Genomic DNA, 21,425 nt, shown 5'->3' with positions numbered 1-21,425 from the left:
TTGATGTCTAAATCTCTTATCCTGCAAATCGCCACATTGTTTTGAGCTTGAATACTTAGTATTCTTTAGGCAGGCGAAGTCACACAAAGTCCTGTTAGGGCTCTTTGATTTAATCTGGTTCAGTTTGTTTACCTGACATTAGCGAGGGGTCCAGTGCTCTCAAAGTTAATCCTGGCCTCCGGTTCATCGCTGGAGGACTTCCGAGTATCAGAGTAAGAGGACACGCTGTTGAAACGGACCTTGTAGCTCCTTCCCAAGGGGGGAGCAAAAGCAAAGAGAGATGAAACACACGATGTTTATCTCAGTTGGATAAAAAAGATGAAAACTGGCATTGATGAATTCAAACACAGGTGGGTTGAGGGACCGAACTCACTTTCTGTCCTCTGTGTTGGATGTTGGGTGGCGCATTTCCATTAAGGCAGCTCCAAATTTCTGCAGCAGCAAATGCAAGATGGTTAGCATTCTGTGTTGATTAACTAGAGCTGGTAAATATCACATATCTATACATACTTCTCCATTCTCAGGTGGATCTCCGTTTCCAAATGTGCTGGTCACCACTAAAACCAGCGTCTCGTGCTCCAGATCCACCACATCATATTCATCCATGGACATGACCTGCATAAAGAAAAGACCATTGTGCTGAGAGAATCTTATACATGGTTGCAGTCTTTATCTCGCTCTTGTGTCCTATACACACACACACAGACACACACAGACACACACTCCAAATGACAGATGACTTGAGCGTGTAAATTAAGGCCGAACACACAGCCGTTGGCAGAGGAGGAGGCTGTAATGACCACTCTGTCCTCACCTCTAACGAGATGATAATATGCTGCTGCCGCACAACGAGCAGCCATGATGCACACTCAGCGTGATGGTGTTTGTCTGCCATGGGCCGCACTCGCATTTCACATACATGCACAACCACACACACGACCGAAAGGCGTGAAGAGAAAACAGGCTTTAGCCCCACAACAACGGCGATTTGCCCCTCGGCGTTCAGCATCTGCCCTGTGATCCATCTACAGCACACCCACTCAGTGACACACACATTTGCACACTTGCATGCATCTTCTTGTGTGATTGATCACACTGGGGAGAGCAGGAAAGGGAAAATAAGACATGACCTGGAGGAAAAAGCAAATAGTGTATGATTGAGCACAGCATCTTTTTTTTTTTTTTTTTTTTTTTTGCTTCAGGATCTCGTCTCCAAACTACTGCTCTGCTCAACGCTTGGATGGTTAAATCTTGCCTTTGACCCTGCGGCGCTTTTTGCTGCATGAGAGATGTAAGGAAAAAAATGTGACAAAAGACACACTTTCTCCTCCAACCCTTTTCCCGTCGTCTGTACTCAGCTGGCATCTGCTTGGCTTCATCATCCGGAGAGCGGGGAGGGAGGGGTGGCAGCGTTTTTGAATTCCTCCGTTTTTCAATTAGACATCGGTACAATGACACATGCGCTCGAACTTTGGGGAAAACGATGATGCAAGGTGGGAGCAAGCGTACCTTTGCGTCAAAGGCGTGCTTGAAGATTTCACACAGAGTTTTGGCATAATCTTGCGATTTGCCCGTCTCTGTGGCGAACAGTATGGTGGCTTTAACCCTCTTGGCCATGGCTTGGCCCATGAGCTTCGCTGAAAACTTCACAGCCCTGCAGAGGTGAGCAGACACAGATACAGATCAGACAACAACCTTTCGAGAGCTCTCTCATGCTCATATGTCCGATAAAACATTTCCTTTGGAACCAGCGACGGAAGGTGGTGAGGTTCACTGTAGCAGGCAGCCATGGATGGATGACAATTGTGATTACCTAGCTTGTCATATCCTCGAGGCAATTATATTAATAGCACAACATAGACGAGCACAAGTGCATGCAAACACAGACAAAACTCTGATTACTCCCCGAGGGGTTGATTGGATAAATTTCACTGCTGAGTACACCAGCTTCCTTCTCGTGTGTCTAACTTTTTATCAGGAAAGTGATTACCCGTTTGGCCTTAAACTAACAAATACACATCATTATTATTATTATATTTCACATTTAGGGTCACAGTTTACCCTTGAGTCTATCATTGAGCCAAAGTGGGAAAACAAATTAAACAAAAACAAGTGCACGTACTTGGCGAGTTTCTTGAATCCGATGGCTCTTTTCTTAGTGGGCGTCCCGTTGACTCCTTTCCACACATGGGTATTCCAGGGATCAGGCTTTTGCAGGTGGAAAAATACATTAAAGTAATCTTTCATTAAGGATATTTCATATACAGAGGTATATTCTGTGGTAGTCAAGAGTTTTCTGGGGATTCTGATTGTAATTTACCCTAATATTTTCCTGGGATCCTGCAACGATGTTAACGTAGAACAGATATTGACACCTCTGCTTGTTCTATTGCAAATTCATCATGTCAGAAGATGATAAAACCACTACAAGCTGATGTTTAGGAATTCCAGGAAACTCTCACCTGGTACTCAAAGGACGGGGTGAGGCGGTAATTGAGCATTTCTTGGTGAAAAACCGGCGTGATGCTTCCTGACATGGGAGGAACTATCCACACCCAGTCTCCAGGACAACCTCCTCGAACCCGATACTCGTTTTCCATGTGCTTCATGAAGGACTCTGTGGCTGAATGATGGTCGACTATGGTCACTTTGCAGGACTACAGATAGGAAGCAAAGACAGGAGGGATCATTTTACAACCAAATTTGACATGTTTTATTTTATTGATGAATGCTTTTTAGGTTATAATCCACTTTAGAAATAATGTACGTATGTGTACGTACAGAAACAGCTAAACCTGAACCAGGTGTATTTTCATTTTAGCAAAACTACAAGTGCCTGCTACTTATTGAGCATAAAGTTGAGAAGTCTATTATGTTCTAGAAGCAACTTGAGATCTTTATATATAGATGGTTAGACTTTTTTCACTATAAAACTTTGTGAATCCAAGAAGCAACGGGCAAGTGGTCTGAGATGCAAGTAGATTTCTGCATCTACTCTTGACTCAATTTTCTGGCGGTAGAAAATCTAGACTTCAGCCAATTACAGGGCTTTTGAGATCAGGTGAGATGGCATAAGAAGCTACAAAGTTACCACAGTGAGATTAAAAAAATATTTTACTGAAGACAGTGAGGCTTGAATCCTGTGTGAATTCAGAATTTAAAGGTGCCTTTAATTTGACTTTTTTGCACTTGCATATGGCTGTGCTCATCATGTGGGAGGGGCTTAAGTCACAGAGAAGAGCTGCAGGAGAACGGCTGTAGATTTCTGCCTACTCCAGATTTAACACCTGTTTTTGTTAATGTTTTAATGCTCTAAATGAATGCTTCACGTACCTGGAAGCTGTAGAGAACAGCAATGTTGATCTCCACCAGTGCCTGGTCTTTCCAAAGGGATGAAGTCTTCCTGGTGTCTAAGGCCATCTTGTTAGCAACCTCCTACATAATACAGAAAGGAAGGATTGACATGACAGTTGTGATGTAAAAATCATTGTGCAATTGGTAGCCGTAATTGCTAAATCTCCTCTTTCTCTCTTATCTAAACTTGATCTGGTAATTCCTGGAGCATACACTTTAGAATTAGATTTTAAAACACAACATATTAGTTTTATTTTACATGTTCGACTTATTTCGACATCATCTGTGTATCCTTAGCCTTGGTTATGATGTTAAATGTTTGCCACATTAGTGCAGAAAGCAAAGGGACGATACATCTGTTAAGGTTAAGGTACAGGGTTTAGATTTTCTGAATCAAATGTACTATTCCAATATGTCTCATGCATCTAGCAGGAGCTCAGATTAATAGTGGTTCATTTTTGAAAATAAAAGGAAACATTTTCTATATGTTCCTCCGCATCTTTGATTGTGTATCATCAAAGTAAAGACACCTGCAACCTTTCATTTACTGCTTGTTTTCTTCTTCTTCACTAAATAATTTATGCACAATATGCTACAGAGAAAAAAATATATAGTGAAGTGCAAAAGCCGAAAGAACTCTTTTTAACTTCAAGCACAGTTTCCGTACTTCATTTATAAGACAGATCCACCAAAGCTGGCACCCGTGTGCCCTCAAGTGCTCTTCATAATTGGACCGCTCTGGTTTGGTCTGAGATTTTTGGATGGGAAACACTCTCTTTCACTTGTCTGAGTAATGTGATACATGCAAAGATAGCAGACAGTCTGGTAGCCTAATGATGTGCCTTATCACAAATACATTTTTGCTGCATGCTCTCCACAAAGACACAGATTTAAGCTGGTAAATGTTACAGAAGATCTTGTAATTATGTTTGTCCCTCTAAGTGCATATATAAATACACAAGCACCTATACAAATCAACACATTCTGCATTGTATCAGGCAGGTTTTTTCATGTTAAGCGAGTTTGCAACAAACCACAGCAAGGATTATTGACAAGTGTTGTTAATCAGCTTTCTCCGCAGCGTGCACAATTAGAAGAATGGCATTCCGATTGGATCGTTTGGTGACACAACACATGCTCATGTCTGCACAAGGCTTGAGTCAATCTGTGCCTCCAATTCTTTATCCCCCCCCCTCCTCGGATCATGAGTCTATGCTTTGGCATGGCGAACTACCTCCAGAATATTGTAGCGCGAGCTGTCGCAGAAGTCCCTCACACCAATCTCTGTGCCCATGTACCAGCCACTGAAGGGGCAGCCGGTGAACTCCAGACCACCGATCTCCAGCAACATGTTGGAAACTGCCGGGAGTCCGTACCACTTCAGGTCCAGGTCTTTGAACCACTCATACCTGAACAGAGCACACAGTGAGGGATGACGGTGAAGGAGTGCAGCTATTTCACATAATTCAATTCACTGCATTCCCTACTGAGGTCAGGAAATTGTCAATTTCCACATTTGCGATACACACAGAGCACAGATAATTACCCCAGGGACACATACTACAAAAAAGAAGCGCAGCCAAAACAAACATCAACACAAAGAGAACCACTTCTGACAGCTTTTTATTACTGGACAGAACCACTGGACCTCAATCTACTTCCCACCACTCGGTCCTTCCAGCCTCTAGGGGGATTGATAACACTGCTTTCAGTGTATTATTTGCAGCGCTGGGTCTAATCTCGTGTAATGATGAGACACTGTTGGCGGTCGCGGCCTGTGCCAAGCGGCTGCCAGAGAGGAGGGCCAGCTGATGCAGGGTTCGGAGCAAGAGTTGCCAATTTTGGGGGGTGTAGGGGGGAGTCTGGCAGAAGGATCTGTGTGTCGAGGGATTCTGAAGGGCTCTCTGTGGCGTGCAGCGATGTAGCGATAGCTCGGCGTGCATCTTTGTGTGTACGAGCGATAATACCCAATTCTTTGCTGTGATTATGGAAATTGCAGTGCAGCAGCAGCTTAATGCTTAGCATCTCAAGGGCATTATGGGGTTTTTTTTGTACAGTGGCTACCACTGTTAAAAAAAAAAGTTTTCTGAAAAGTAAACACATAACAATGAAAAACAGGAGGAAGCTTGAAATCTCAGTAACAAGCCCCATGGTTACCACAAAAAGCTGGCATAGCAACAGATCAAGCGCGGCTCGTTGTGTTTTCTGGGAATAATCAGCACAGTTGGAATGTGACCATAACCGAATCAGACTTCTTGGCTTAAAAATACTCCATTGTTTAAGAAGTGTTGTTTAAAGATGTGCAAGTGGGTGGATGTCTTTTTTGTGCGGCCGCCCTCTGTTCTTGTTTTCTTTTTTGCTACATCCTGTGGATTATGTGCATAACTCACTTTGGGTGTGTGATCGGCACCTCCAGAATGAGGTCTTCGGGGATCTCAAACAGCTCGGGGTCATTTCCGTTGGCTTGCAGCAGGAGGGGCAGGACATCAAAACGACCCTTCGGAGCTTTCCATCCGAGCTGCATGCAGATCTGGTGACCAAAGAGCTACATGTGAGCTGAATGCAAACAGTAAGAGAGAGATGGTGAAAGTAAGAATGCTGCGGTTTGGATTTTTAACCTCTGTGAATTCAACATTAGCAGGATCTCCCAGGATCTGTCCGTCAGGTTGCTTGTAGCCTGCATAACGAATCAGCTGACTGTTCCACACTCGAAAGTCATGTTTGCCATCTGTCCTCGGAGGGAATATGGTGATGGCCGACCTGCAAAAAACAGAAAAAGACAAACAAAATCTAAAGTTGAAGTCAGGATTGTTTACTGCAGATACTTGAAGCATTTCCATATTAGAGATTTTTACTTGCTTGGGTTATTTCTTCTTGAAAAACATGAGATATGTCAGCTGTTCAACAACACATCAATAGCAAGATGGTCTCTACACGTGCTGTTTATCTAGTTAGAGGCTATGTGATAAAGTATTGACTGATGTATATGGATATATGTAGATTAATGAACAAGATTGCTAAGACGTGGCCAGCACTGGAAACGTAATCTGCCTGAAGGCATTTTTAATTATGTAATGTCAAAGGACTCGTAGCAGTGTCAAAGCTTAGCTACCTTTGCTCAGATCTGCATCCCAGTGGTGTTTTAATGCTGCGACCGGGTAAAAGTGTTAATGCTGCTAAGCTGGTTGTAAGTCGCTGAAGAGGGAAAACACTAACAGCTGGTGTGAATCTGGGACAGTGTTAACAGTCCACATGTGAAGGAAACCAAGCTTTGCATCATAAATAAGTAGTATAGCCACCATAATCAGACTTTATATATAGAAAATCTGCAATTTAATAACTGGTTGTTAAGTTATAAGTTAAAATTGTAATTGCATCACATTTTTAAATAAATCTTTGGTTAACTATGATAACATGGAAAAATGACAAAATGGGAAGTTAAGTTATATTATTCAACACTTTGAACCCCAAAAGCTGATGTTATCTTGAAAAAAACAAAGACAAACAAAAAAAACACCAAAATGCACAATTTTGCAGCAACGGTTTATACAGAAAGACTCACTGGATTTTGGACTTTACAGCAGTCCTTGAACTAATCTTCAGAGATGATTCACTGCATTGAAAAAAAAATCTAAATCTAAGCTTAACATTGTGAAATTTTTTAATCAACAATTCATTTATTCTGCTTGTCTCGTTTAAAAGGTCACCAAAAACAATTTGTTTCCACTAATGAGATTCTGATAACAAAAAAAATTCTGTGTTCCTCAGCAGAACCGAGAAGCCATTAGTGACTCAGCTGTGACTAACAGTGACTTGACAGAAATTCAGGGACAGTTCAGCTGAACAGCAGGCTGTGCTTACACAGAGCAGACAAGAGACGAATAAGGAAAAAGATTTAAAGGTAAATAGTAAAACATCTATAGTATGTGGAGCCACCATTTTTAATTCTATCCAATATTGGTAATGCTTGGAAAAATGTTTTACATGCTGACTCCTGGCTTTTTCAATTTTTGTAAAATAAGCAGTAAAAGATTTTGTTTTCTTTTTCAAATGATTTATGGTTTTCTAACTATATTTTACTGCACAAAAGTTCTCTCTACTTCTAGTCATGGTTGTATTGTTTTCCTAGAAGGGTAGAACTTTACATTACAATGAAAAATGAGCCAACAGTGAGTAAAGGATGTGCAAAAAATGCCCAGAAATTGCTGTGTTAATAGAAATGAGCCAATAGAGTAAAAATAAGGCAGAAGTAACAGACACACAGAAATTGCTTGAAATTCAAAGGTTTAATCCTACATTTTTAATCAGTCCTACACTTTCTAAAGTAATAATAACATTCTGGTACAACAGCAGTATGACATAGATACAGCTTCTGAATATGGGACATTTTGAAAATTACGACCATGCGATAATGAATGGCTCTCTAATGACTGATGAAGGCTTTATCATTGCTTAAGAAATGGGTTTTTAAGCAAAAAATAAGAACAAAGGGGAGAAAACTCATTTTCTCTGCTTAAGTATTTTGTTTGGTTGTTAATTTATTGAAAGTACACTAGTGTTCAAAAGTTTGGGGTCACCAAGACAATTTTATGTTTTCCATGAACATTCACACTTTATTCATGTGCTAACATAATTGCACATGGGTTTTCTATGCAGATATTCCATTAAAAATCATCCGTTTCCTGCTAGAATAGTCATTTACTACATTAACAATGTCTAGACTGTATTTTGATCGAAAATTCTGATTAATTTGATGTTATCTTCATTGAAAAAAAATGCTTTTCTTTAAAAAATATGGACATTTCTGTGACTCCAAACTTTTGAACGGTAATGTAGGTGCAGATAGTTTCCACTCATCCATCTATAAACATCCTAATAATACTTTAAACTGCAAACCTGGTTATTTAATCCCATAAATCATAACTTATGAGCAAAAGACTTGACAGTCATTTAAAAATAAGTAATCCATCATCACTAATTGATTTAAAAAATAAAAATATATCATTATCAAAGACAAATGGTCAAAAATAAGCAGCTAATGCGATTTTTCACCTGATCTCATTGATCATGCATGACTGATTACTTCCTACAGCTTAGTTATAGTTTATACCAACTGATTAAAAGGTGTGATGTCGTATTGTTCAGCGCTGGCCAACATGCATTATCTTTCAGTTCACTTGCAATCTATTTAAAAAGCAACTTTAATAACATTCTGATATATTCTTGCATAATAATCGGATCATTTTGCTGCAGGAAAAACACATTTTTCCCATTAAAACTCATAATCTCGGGTTAAACATTGTTTAACCTCTTCTTGCAGCATATTTATATTCTTCTATTGTTTTTCTCATACCAGCAGGTGATTGAATGAATTAAGCTACTCCAGAATTATCGCAGCAGCTCTAGATTCTTATTTACATGTCTGTTTGTTTACATTAAAGCGAGCCAGACCAAGAGAGCCGCAGCCTGGATGTTCTTCTGGCTCTTTTCAACATGTGTATCCCGGCTGTCTTCTGAAGGCCAGGCTAAGTGTAGTAATGAGTCAGAAGCTATCCATCATCCAAGAAGTAAACAGGAGGTGTCACATGTGATTAGGACTTGGCAGAAAGTGAGTGAGTGCTGCGCAGGTCTGACAAATGACTGCTTGTTAGCAAGGTCTGCCGCCTCACCAGCAGGGCAGCGATCGGTGTGGAGACGCCGACGGATAGATGGACAGGCAGCAGACAGTGTCAGATACAGCGTTCAGAGACGGAGCTCTCGCTGACAGATGGGACAGCGGGTCAAGTCAGGGTAGTCGGAGACAGAGAGGGGTGATGGGACGCATGGAGCGACAGATGGAACGAGTGTAGTCGGAGGAAAATACGAGCAGAGTTGAACCAGACAACAAAGGAAAACAAGGACTTGGATGGAAGAGCTGAGCAGTGTTGGTATACGTGTGTGTTTTCTTTGTACCTCAGGTTGCCTTTGTTGGTGGCGTACTTGATGTGGTTGCAGATGTAGTTGTACATTCCATGGGCTGTTGTGCAGTCTCTGGCATCAAACACCTGCAAAGCGAACACAAAAATAAGAAATCCACATTTACACCACCGTTCAAAAGTTTGTTTGTTTTTTTTCAATGAAGATAACATTAAATGAATCACAAATACAGTCTAGACATTGTTTACCCTTAGATGCATGAATAGGTCAAAAATCGTTTTCATGCAATGTCTTTGTAATAAAAAAGTTTTTTATCATTTCAAATTCCAGCTATTCCTCATAAAATATGTTTCTGATATCATTCCATTTAAATTTTTAAGTTCCCTTTTACACTTTAAAAAAAAGTGTGATATTTGTATTATCATCCCAAGCTCTTTATCACTGATAACATGATACGAGAGGTGATGAAGTGCATAAACTTGGAAAGACGGAGAGCAGCAACAGCTGGAGGAAAAGAGTGGAAAAATGTCAACAAAATGGATGTTGACATTCTTCTACTGCTGGTCTGTATAATATTCTTCTTTTTCAATTATCAAATATATATTAATAAAAACACACCGAGTCTTATACGGGTCATTTTTGACCAACATATGTAAGAGTGCAGGGTCCAATCTTTCGTGCATCTAAGGGTTAATGTGGTAAATGACTGTTCTAGCTGGAAACAGCTGATTTTTAATGGAATATCTCCATAGGGGTACAGAGGAACATTTCCAGCAACCATCACTCCTGTGTTCTAATGCTACATTGTGTTAGCTAATGGTGTTGAAAGGCTCATTGATGATTAGAAAACCCTTGTGCAGTTATGTTAGCACATGAATAAAAGTGGGAGTTTTCATGGAAAACATGGAATTGTCTGGGTGACCCCAAACTTTTGAACGGTATTGTAAGTGCATGCAAAAGTGTCAAATACTGCATTTTTCTTGTACAAATTCATCTCTAGACAATGTGCAAAAGAAATGCATCCCTCCATTTTATGTAACTGTCAGATACAGCATGGAAACAGCATGAAGCTTCAACAAAAGGATGCATTAATTTCAGGTAAATTGAACTCTACCTGTAGTTTGGACCACTGGATCCTCCCCACACATCGGGCAGCATTCCTCCAGGCATGTTTAGCTCCATAAATGAGCTCAGTGTCTTTCAGCTGATAAGTTCCTGAAGCTTCGATCTCCTTGGTCACCTCCTCTCGCCGGTCCACATGTGCCTTCGAGCCATACCTGGAGGTGGACAGGTATAATGTAAAACAAGATCAAACAGTAGAGCACAATGTAAGAGGTGCTACTTGTATAACTGTACAGTCTGGTAGGGATCATTTCAGGTCCATGAGCAAATGTGGGCTTGTTTCACTCATATCATTAATGAACTCTCTGAACCTCAAAACACGTCTGTGAAAAATTGTCAAATTTACACCATATATAAGAGTCAGAATCTGTAATAACAGAAGGAATCATTGGGTTTTCAGCTTTCTGTCATGAAGTACTCATCTTTGACACTCCTTTCTGTGAGCAAACATGCCCAAACCTAAGCCTAAAGTTGTGACGTAAATTAAAAAAAAGTGTTCATCTTTAGTAATAATCTAAAATGTAAAAAATACTACAAATAATTAAAAAGAATTGAATGAGAAGGTGTGTCCAAACATTTGACTGGTACTATACATAGGAGCCACATAGACAAGATCATATAGCATCAGTGATACTTGTCCCCTCTTCAAGTCTCTCTTTCTGTTTCTCTGTCACAAGAACATCTGATCTTTTCCCTCTCTGGGTATTTCCAGGCTGCTCTTGCCTTCTGATGGAGGTGTAGTACTGGTCTATGAAGTCAGTGGCCAGCCGAAGAAGCTCCTCTTTGGTTCTGACCTCGTCTGGTTTGCGGACGTGCTGGTTGGGCATCATCACGGAGCCGATGCACACGTTTTCTGTGCAGATTGGCATCTAAAGAGGCAAACAGACGACAGATGAGGGAGTGTTTTTGGGTGGATTAATTCTGCTTGTTTTTCCTCCTTCAGCGCCAACATGCAACTCCGGAGCCAGGTGATGATGACATACGATGTGATTCTCTGGTAATATGTCAGCAAATATCAACAGAATATACTTCCCAGCATTGAGCAACAATAACAGAAGCTACCACATTTTGTACATGTTGAAAAGTGACATTCATTAGTTTTCTTGCAGTAGCCTTCAGGATTCTTGTTTACTCACAGGAGACATTTCCAGCTTCCATCTGTGTTTTGTTATTGAATGCAAAACGAGCACATCTTTTTAATTAACAAAAGACAGCGCTATCACGTAACATTCCCTCTCTGTTCATTTTAACCTGCTAGATCTTCACTCTGCTTTATAGAAAACGGACCGAAATCGTGAATTATCATGTCTGCAAGAAAGTGAACCCTTTTTTAAATTCCGAGACTGTTTTACTTGTTGTCCTTTTAACTTGATTCTAATGAGTACGCCTTTATGAAAGAAGAAGTCTCGAAGTGCCAAGCCTGTTTATATTTTCTTGCTGGAGAACACTACTAAGCATCAAATTAAGAGTCACTCTTCACCCCTGACAGAGAAATTTCTCAATCACTCCATCTTTCACCCAGGATGGAAGACAAATAGCAGCATTTTAACATGCAAGGCCGACAGGCGTTTGATAAATTACACCCACTTGCACTGAAAGACTTGCAAATTTACCAAGTTCCACTTGATTCAAATAATATGACTTTTTTAAGTAAATTCTGTATAGAGGGAATATAACTGTTTGATTTTCTTTCACTATATCATTCGCACATGGCTGGCACGCTTGTTAATGAATGAGTAAGTGAGTGACTCATGGATTGGTATCCTTCCATTAAGTGGAGACAGGAAGACGGAAAGAGGGAGGAGGAAAGACAAAAAACAAACAAAAACAAACAAGAAAACAGACAGATGCAAAGAGAAAATTGCTCATAGCTCAGAGCAACCCTGTGTGGTCAGTTTAATATAATTAGAGTTGAAGTCAGCTGTCGCTTTGGTTTGCCGTCACCAGCTTGGAGAGAGAAGGAATGAGTGAGCAGGAGCGGACGATGGCAACGATAGCGCAGGCGTGCAGTCCAACAGGAAATCTGACAGTGACCCCGGCGGTGCTAAAATTGGCTTGTTACACTGTCCAAACAGTCAGGCGTGGGCCGGCAGTGTGTCCAAAAACAACAAAAAAAACTTCCCTCTGTGACCCTTCCAACGATTCCAGCCCTCACTCACACAGAGAGAAAAAAATCTGCTAAACAAGACAACAAACACAACATCACAGTCAATCAAAACAGAGTAAATAGGAAAGCACTAAAGGAAACACAAATACATGAAACATTCATCTTTAATCTGAACTATTATATCAATATCAGTTGCAATATTTGTTTCTAAAAAAAATGCATGATGTGTAATGTTTCAATTTCAGATGGAATATTTAAGTTTAATGTTTCATGTGCAACTGTAATTTTCATGTTCAGTATTTCAATTAATGTGCAATATAGCAATTTTATGTGCAGTATTACCTTTTCAGGATCTTATTTCATTGCAGTTGCTATATTTCTGTTTCATGTTTCATGTACAATATTTCAGTTTCACCTGAAAACTAAATTTTCATATTCAATATTTCATTTTCAGGTGCAGTTTTTCAGTTTTAGGTTTCATGCTGAATATTTCAGTTTCATGTTACATGTGCGATATTTCAATTTCAGAGGCAATATTTGTATAAATGGTGCAATATTGCAATTAAATGTTTCATGTGTAATATGTAATTTTCCAGTGCAACACATTAATTTCATATGTAATGTTTCAATTTTGCATGTGATATTATGGTTTCATGTGCAATATTTCATTTTCAGGTCCAATACTACAATACAGTACAATATTTCAGTGTCATTTTTCATGTACAGTGTACAAAGTATTTCAATTTCATGTGCGATATAGAGATTTTGTGTGCAATATTTCATTTTAAGAGGCAATATTTCAATTTTATGTGCTATATTTCACTGTATGCTGCAATTTTTCTATTAAATGTTTAATGTGCAACATTTAATCTTCCAGTACAATATTTTAATTTCGTGTTTAATATTACTTTTTGATGTGTAATATTTCATTTTCATGGTGCAATATTACTCCACTATTTGAGAATCATTGCCAGTACTTACTTTTCATATTATAGCTCACTTCAGTTTCTTTTAGTTAAACTTTTAGTCATTTATCAAACTTACACCAAATCCCTTTCCGTTAGGGAGTCGTTTCTTATAACGTTTTAATTTTTCTGGGCAATATCTCAGAAAAAATTGCCTTCAAGATGAACAAAGCTCTGTTTTCTATCATATATCTTTCCGTCTACACATATATATATATACATATACATATATATAGCTACAAAGAAAAAAATAAGCCAAGAGATGATAATTGCCAACAAGCGAGGACAAGAGAACAACAAAGATGAGACAGAAAAACAAGTTGAGTAAGAGGTGACGGACTAAAAGGGGGGAAATGGATGAGTAGAGCAGGGAGTGTTAAAAATAAAACAAAGGAATCACTCGTGCTCCAGCACGTCCGCTCATCATACTGCTCTGGGCATTCATGCCAGCCAGCTGTCCTTTTCGAAAAAGACGGATCATCCTCGAATACAGCAGCGTCTGTGATATATAATAAATCTGAAGATGCTATTACAGGCCATTCATTGGGATGCACACAACAGCCCGTCCGATAAGTCACCAAAGTAATTAGGCTGCTGTTTGCTGTTTACAAATGGCTGCAGTGTTTTGGAGGATGAATGCTTAAACAGTGGGCCTCACCTTGTGCTGGGTAGACTGGCTTACTAACTAGAGGAAGAAACTGTGGCTGCATGATAAAATGTGGGAGAAATGGATGGACAGAGCAGCCGAGGAATGAAAATTATCACAGAAACACTTTTTAATAATAATGTCTTTGCAAGTAGTGAGGAGGTTCCAAAAGTCTGAGACCACTAATGTGGATACTGCTCTAAATTTAATACTAAATACTTTTAATTGCATTTCATACCAGCTTAAGAATCTGAGCAAAATGTCGAACCTCTATTGCTTGAATGACGGCAGGCACTCAGACTGGCACCATCTTTATCGGTCAACAGCCTGGTGACTATGGAGGAAAATCTCCAGGTAGTTTTTCAAAGCTTTAAGGTGTGTTTGGTCTCATTATCCTGCTGCAGTATGAATCCTTCTCCACAAAGATAGAAACCAGAGGCTGTGACATGCCTCTGAAGAGTGGAATCTCAATGCAACAATTCCCACAGTCATGTTTCATTGTGGGTTTGATTCACTGCAGCATCACCGTCTCTCCTGTTTGTCTCCTTACATACATCTCTGTGTTACAGCAACAAATCAAACTGGGATTCTTCAATAAATAAGACATTTTCAAGTTATCCACTGTGAAATGCTGCCTTGTCCCCAAGTATTCAGCCCCAGTCTCCCTATTGAGAAGTGGTTTAGAGATGCTCCTCGTCCTCTGAGACACCACTAGACTGCTTTCTTTTGACTGTGCTTTTGCTTTTTCTATCTTTCACTGAACAAAGCTTTATGTGTTGATCTACTGAAGTGGCTACTTTTGAGGTGCAAAATTCTACACTGGATAAAACTGGTTAAGGTTCTATAAAGCACTTTAGAGTGTCATGCATTGCCCCCTCACGGCCTAGTCTTGATTTCCATATCCCTGTGTTCTGAACCATGGGGATGACATTAATAATAGGCCTACAATAGCATAGACATGAGTAGCTCAGAAAGAAACCCATTGGACTCCTGTGACTTTGCACTTTTTAAAGGCTTTAGAATCTGGTTACAGATTGAGCTGTAGCACCAGGTCAGTGATTATTCCTGAGGAGTGCTGAGAACAGTGGGTGGACACAGCACAGGACTTCTGGACAGTTTAGAACTTCCCACTCTCTTTGGGCAACTTAGAAATCGAAGCACCTCCACAGTCCGGCAGCGACTACTTCCAACGTTGTTAATGCTGATTTCCAAAGGTGTGGTTGGTGGAGTATGTCTTACACAGTCTCTCCTATAAAAAAGCATTTACTTTGACATCCATTTGTTTTCCTGACACATAGGTAGTCGGTCCACTTGTAGTGCACACAATCTAGAAATTTTAGGCTGCACAAGGATGTCCGCTGAGGGGATGATAAAACCTCTGTCACAAATAAACTTGTAGACCCTTGCAGACATGTGGAAGAATAAATTGGTCTTTAAAAACTTTTAGTCTTACCATGATCTGATGCCGAGAAAGCCCCTCTTCGTTTGGGATAACAATTTGAATTCAAACTCTTTTACATGATGCTATGTATTTTATGTACAGTACCGCTGAAAAGTTTGGGGTCACTTAGAAATGTCTTTATTTTTGAAAGTTTTTTTTCAATGAAGATAACATTAAATGAATGATAAATCCAGTGTAGACATTGTTAATGTGGTAAATGACTATTGTAGCTGGAAACAGCTGATTTTTAATGGAATATCTCCATAGAGGTACAGAGGAACATTTCCAGCAACCATCACTCCTGTGTTCTAATGCTACATTGTGTTAGCTAATGGTGTTGAAAGGCTCATTGATGATTAGAAAACCCTTGTGCAGTTATGTTAGCACATGGAGAAAAGTGGGAGCTTTCATGGAAAACATGAAATTGTCTGGGTGACCCCAAACTTTTGAACGATAATTATATTAGTATTATTGTGACAAAGATATAAAAATGGACTCCTAGCTCTCATAAGCTTGTGATTTTGAACCAAACCCAACTATTTTTCTAACATAAACCAAGTTTAGCCCAGTTAATATACAATACCAATGATGTATTTCTTTATTTATGTGGAAAACATGCTGTGAGGGTGGCGAAATTTCTCACCATGACATTGGATTCGATATGGAAAACTAATGACATCCTCAGTCTCAGCTGTACTTTAGTGTGTAAAAACATTACAACAATATTAAAATTGTGTGAGAGCTAACAGCATGTTTACTATTAGCTCAAAGGAAAAAGTCCAAAACTATTGAGCAAACTGTCAAGTGTCCATCAAGCAGGATTTTGGACATAAATTCTGATCCTCTGACAACAAATGTGGGAGAAAATGCCATTATTCTGCAATGGTTATGAAATCGTCTGCTGCTGAGACAGATCTTGGATGGAGGGTTGGACAAACTGGTTCTGTTGTTACAGATTCATGAATGCATCAGGCATTTTGGGCAGAAATATCCACTCAACGTCACCTACTCAATTTCTCATCACTGTTTTCTAAAAATGCTGAGTCACTGCATGGCCATGTGAGCTGTCCCCATACGGCATGTCACTGATATGCTGTTTTTGTATTCTGAAGGATTCATTGTTTCATAAGCTTTACCCAGATTTATCCAACCCTCCCTTACACACACACACACAGACACAGACACAGACACACACACACACACACACAGACACAGACACACAGACACACAGACACACACACACACACACACACACACACACACACACACACACACACACACACACACACACACACACACACACACACACACACACACACACACACTCTGGCTAAATAGTAACGAGCTGAATCACCAACAGTTCGGGTAAGAGTCTTCTAATGTATAAATAGTTAGTGAGAAGTGGAGAGAAGGAATGCCACACTGTGCTTTTATTCTTCAATCTACTTGACTTGCAAATTACGTGTTGGTAAGTCTGCAAGCTAAATGTTTGTTCAGTCTTCCAAGATACTGTATTAGATGTTCATCAGATACTGTTCAAGCCACAGATATCATACGTGTCCCCTTTGTTTGCTGGCTTACAGTACTACAGCTGTGCACATCTGTGACGTACCAAAACTGACACACAGGACTTCTGCCTTTCATGTATTTGTCCTGGTAAACTCTGATTTATTGTGTTATAATGGCAATCTGGTGTCATATTTAGTCATTGTGCTATGCCAACAAGTGGTATGTTCCATTTCCGAATCAAATATAGTAGCATCAGTGTCATACACTTAAAGTAATTTACGACACAGCCATTTCCAATGTTATCTTTCTGAAGTTTTACTCACGGCAATAAAAACCTGCATATTGCACACTCCATCGTGGGCACTGCACAACTAGCGCAATCCAGCTCTGAAAAACAGATGACCAAGCGTCTCAGACTTGGCACAGTGATTATCAGTAGAAAACAGAGTTCCTGTGAAGCTCAGACAGCGTGAAGGACACTGAACAACATCAGCTTCTTCTTAAATATGGCTGAAGAGCATGAAAAGAAACCTGCTGAATATTGGGAACACATAATTTGGTCAGGTGATATCAAGATAGATTTGTTCAGTTTGCACGAGGTCTTACATGTTTGCCGTAAATCTGGCCAAGACTACCACAGTGAATACACAGTCCTGACAGTGAAGAACAGAGGCGGGAGTGAGGCTGCATGAGTGCATTTATAGATGCACCATGACTTCCTGTGGATATAGCAAAATACTGGCTGATAGGATGACTTCCAGTTTGCAGACGCTTGGTAGAAGATCAATATTCCACCATAATAATGATCAAAAGCACACTGCCAAAATCACCCAAGAGTTTCAATAAAATAAAATAAAATAAAACTATGACCTGGACAAATGTCACCCGAAGTCAATCAAGTAGAAAACATTTGGTTTGTAGTCTAAAGAGAACCCTTCCAGCGAAGACAGTTAAATACGAGCTGTCTCTGAATAAAGGCAGAACATCCCTCCAGAAATTAATGTCACGCTGATATCCTACATGGAAAGGAGAATGGAGTCTGCCATCAGAAATAAAGTTAGACACATTTTGTACTAAAAAAATTAAAGATTTGGGTCTCAATTATGAAAAGTGTGCTGATTTTGTTGCACTAAGTTCCTGCTGTGTGGTCTGCACTTTTAACTGTTAAGTTTTTATTTTTACAGAAGAGCAAATATTCTACTGTTCAATTTTCAAGAAAAGCAATGGCTGCAAGGTGAATTTTTTAACATTTAAGTAGTTTTGCACATCGGTTCTAGTCCATTCTGCTGCATACTGTATATACACACTTTCTACTGTATGAACTTCTCATTTGGGATGATTTGTTTGTGTGATGTCAATTGCAAAATGAACAATTTTGGGTTTGGAACAGCTGGTTAAACAACACAAAGATGTAAGATTTGACATTTTAATAAGTTGTGACTTTGAGAAACTTTTGTTTTTCTGACATGTATAGACTGCCCAAGAAAATACTCATCACATTAATCAGTTAGGAATATAATCATTACTTGTAGCTCTAGAGAGCCCTAAAGAGAATTCAGAAGGTAAATATCACCAAACTAATCACTAACAGTAAAAGCAAGAGTCCTCTAATGTATGAATAGTTAATGAGAGGCAGAGAAAAGGCATGCCATGCTGTGCTATTATTCTTCAATCTACTTGACTTGCAAATTATGTGTTGGTAAGTCTGCAGGCTAAATGACTGTTCAGTCAACCAAGACACTGTATTTGATGTACATCAGTGCCTTTAAGATACTGTTAAAGTCATAGAATAAGGAACAGGCACAGCAAGTTGCAGTTTTGAGGAACTGTGCTTTTTCTGAGGAAACAAATGCAGTAAACGCAGAAATTTAAACATTTGTTTTCATTGCATGACTGGATATCGGGGCATTGCATTACGATTGCATCATATGGGTCATTTGGTGTTTAAATTCAGTGACGGATGTCAAGATGTGAAGAAACAATAGCACCTCAGAGCCTTCATCCTGGTTCAACAGTGGCTTAGAAACCCTAGGATGGCTTGAATCATGACATCAAATTTGTTCTTTTCCCTCCAGCAGCCTGCATTATGCAACTGTTAGGTGGACTAGTTTCCATGTGTCTTACCTTGCTGGAGTTGTGGTGGAGCACGTCGCTGTAGATGGTGCCAGTCTCCCAGTTCTTGATCTTTATAAAGCGGGGGCATTTGGAGGGGCTGCCATTCTGCAGCGACTTAATGGGTGAGGTCCTGCCTTGGGCCGGAGGCTGCAGAGAGCACACACACATTTACACATGAGTCATTACTTTATGCCTTTGCGCTGTATCTGGCTAATAGGTTCTGACCCATGCGACACTTTTGGTGCAAGCTGGATAAGTTGTTTATGACTGGGAGTCATACTAAACTAAGCTGAAAAGTGACGCAGCCCTCCCACTGCAAAGATGAAGTGGATTTGAATGCAACAACTGGACATTTAAAGGAGGGTTTAAGATCAGAACAAAATGAGTTTCAGCTGCGCTTTCTCTGTGGACTCACAGTGGGAAAATTGGTTTACCATTGTGCTTTAGCCCCTCTCACATAGACTTATGCACAGAAACCATTTGCAATCTCTCCCACCTCCATCTCTGTTTTATTTTCCGCTGCGAGATAAAGGCAATCAGCACTGATGGTGAGCTAACTCTTGGTTCACTGAATTTTCCATGCTGTCGCTATTGACTGATGAATGCCTGCAATTTAACCCCTAAGCCAACTGTAAGCTTTCCTAGAGAAAGGCACGAGTGATTGCCAAAGATCAGAGCAATCAATCGCACACCTTGGAAGCTCTTTCATCATCTGCCTCTGCATTGTTAATCATACCATGGAACGGCTTCTGAACAACAGCGGCACAATCATCGCACTCGCTGGGGAGACGAATACCAACAGTGTCAGACCAGAGGAGTCTTGGTGCCATTTCGTGTCCTCTCAGACAGCACAAAGAAATGAGGAGGTTTCAATAGAATTTGATTTTTGCACACACAAAGAGCTTAGTTCCCGTGTGTTCATGCTCCAACAGCAGCAAACCCCCGCTGTGCCGCTCAGATATGACACATGGTTAACGCTGAGGTTGTGGACAGGAAGAAAGATCACTGTTCCATAATGACGCTCTCAGTCAAACAGGCAAAGAAAATCAGAGAATTAAGGCTTCTTGACACAAAGAGTGGAGCAGTTGTGTGTTATGTGGATATACGGCTGGCCGGTCACTGACCAGAGGATAGCTTTGGCATTTAGATTTAGGACATTTTTTATATTAATGTCACATTCAGAGAATCCTGAATGTGAACAACTTGTAAATGTCAGTGTATTGTTTTGTTTATACACATAGAATTACTGTGTTTTGCAGGAAGCAGAACAGCTACAGCTTTAGTTGTAATAAACACTACAGAAAGAGACTAAGATGGATAAATAGTGTAATAAAGTAACTGTGCATGTAATTTGGTTTGTGTTAACCAAACTAAACCAAAAAACACCAAAGCATAACAGCAATAGTTAACTTCAATTTCATGTTGCACTTTTAAGTTACAGTTGCTGACATACTCTACTTTTTAGCTTAGCACAAATAGAAATGACTGACCTTCACCTCAATATATAAAATATATTTAAAAAGATGTATTTTGTTGGGTTTCATGTAACATTTAAAAAAAATCTCATCTCTAAGTAGAACAATTAAATGAGTTCATCATACGTGCTGTTTTCTATATGATTTGGGGATGTTTAAACTAAAATGTCATCTGGAAACTGCATTTTATGTAATGTACTTAAAGTATGAGTATATATAAGTATTGCTCCCAATTACAAAGATAATACACACCAGAACAATCTGATCATGAAGAAAAACAGCTTTGATCATAATCAACACTACAGAAAGGCATCAGGACAAAAAAAAACCAACAACAACAGTGTAATAAAGTAGATGTACATTTAAGTTAGTTTGTGTAAGCCAAACTAAACCAAAAACATGCATCTCTAGCCAGAACATTCAAGGAGAGTTAGTCATTGATGCTTTCTAATTCAGACAGATAAATAAGTCAGATCTCAAAACATGTCATTATGGTGTCTAGAGAAACATTAGAAAGGGAGAATAAAAGATAAAAATTGATGATTTGCTTGGCTTTCCTTGCCTTGTTCTACATTATCTAAGCTGAAATTTGTGACATTTCATCAAAATCACGTTTGTCTACATGTGTCATTGAAAAGTCCATCAAAAATAAACTGGCTGCTCTGATCAGATTCTGTCAAAACTAAAAATTCTGAGCCTCTCAATGCAACCGATTCCCCATGACTGACTCAGCTGTGACCTGCAGTGAAAAATTCTGATATTTAAACCAAAAAAA

General features: G+C 39.6%; 1 protein-coding gene across 2 annotated transcripts in view; it reads right to left on the bottom strand.

Annotated features, from left to right (window-relative positions):
- Nucleotides 1-21,425, bottom strand: part of nos1 (nitric oxide synthase 1 (neuronal)) — a 57,182-nt gene that overhangs the window by 20,512 nt on the left and 15,245 nt on the right. For both annotated transcript variants that reach the window (XR_008602074.1, XM_023276244.3), the window contains exons 4-17: nucleotides 19,185-19,322; nucleotides 11,116-11,261; nucleotides 10,385-10,547; nucleotides 9,307-9,398; nucleotides 5,973-6,114; nucleotides 5,745-5,884; nucleotides 4,589-4,763; nucleotides 3,334-3,435; nucleotides 2,463-2,657; nucleotides 2,123-2,208; nucleotides 1,510-1,654; nucleotides 511-615; nucleotides 374-432; nucleotides 133-249 (exon numbers count right to left, since the gene is read on the bottom strand). Coding sequence is in view for 1 of the 2 variants with exons in the window: in XM_023276244.3 (XP_023132012.2) it covers nucleotides 133-249; nucleotides 374-432; nucleotides 511-615; nucleotides 1,510-1,654; nucleotides 2,123-2,208; nucleotides 2,463-2,657; nucleotides 3,334-3,435; nucleotides 4,589-4,763; nucleotides 5,745-5,884; nucleotides 5,973-6,114; nucleotides 9,307-9,398; nucleotides 10,385-10,547; nucleotides 11,116-11,261; nucleotides 19,185-19,322 (1,805 nt within the window). In the remaining variant the exon portion in view is untranslated. The remainder of the gene's footprint in view (nucleotides 1-132; nucleotides 250-373; nucleotides 433-510; nucleotides 616-1,509; nucleotides 1,655-2,122; nucleotides 2,209-2,462; nucleotides 2,658-3,333; nucleotides 3,436-4,588; nucleotides 4,764-5,744; nucleotides 5,885-5,972; nucleotides 6,115-9,306; nucleotides 9,399-10,384; nucleotides 10,548-11,115; nucleotides 11,262-19,184; nucleotides 19,323-21,425) is intronic.

This window comes from Amphiprion ocellaris, chromosome 6 (assembly GCF_022539595.1).
Source record: "Amphiprion ocellaris isolate individual 3 ecotype Okinawa chromosome 6, ASM2253959v1, whole genome shotgun sequence".
Taxonomy (NCBI): Eukaryota; Metazoa; Chordata; class Actinopteri; family Pomacentridae; genus Amphiprion; species Amphiprion ocellaris.
This window is presented reverse-complemented; position numbering and strand designations above follow the sequence as displayed.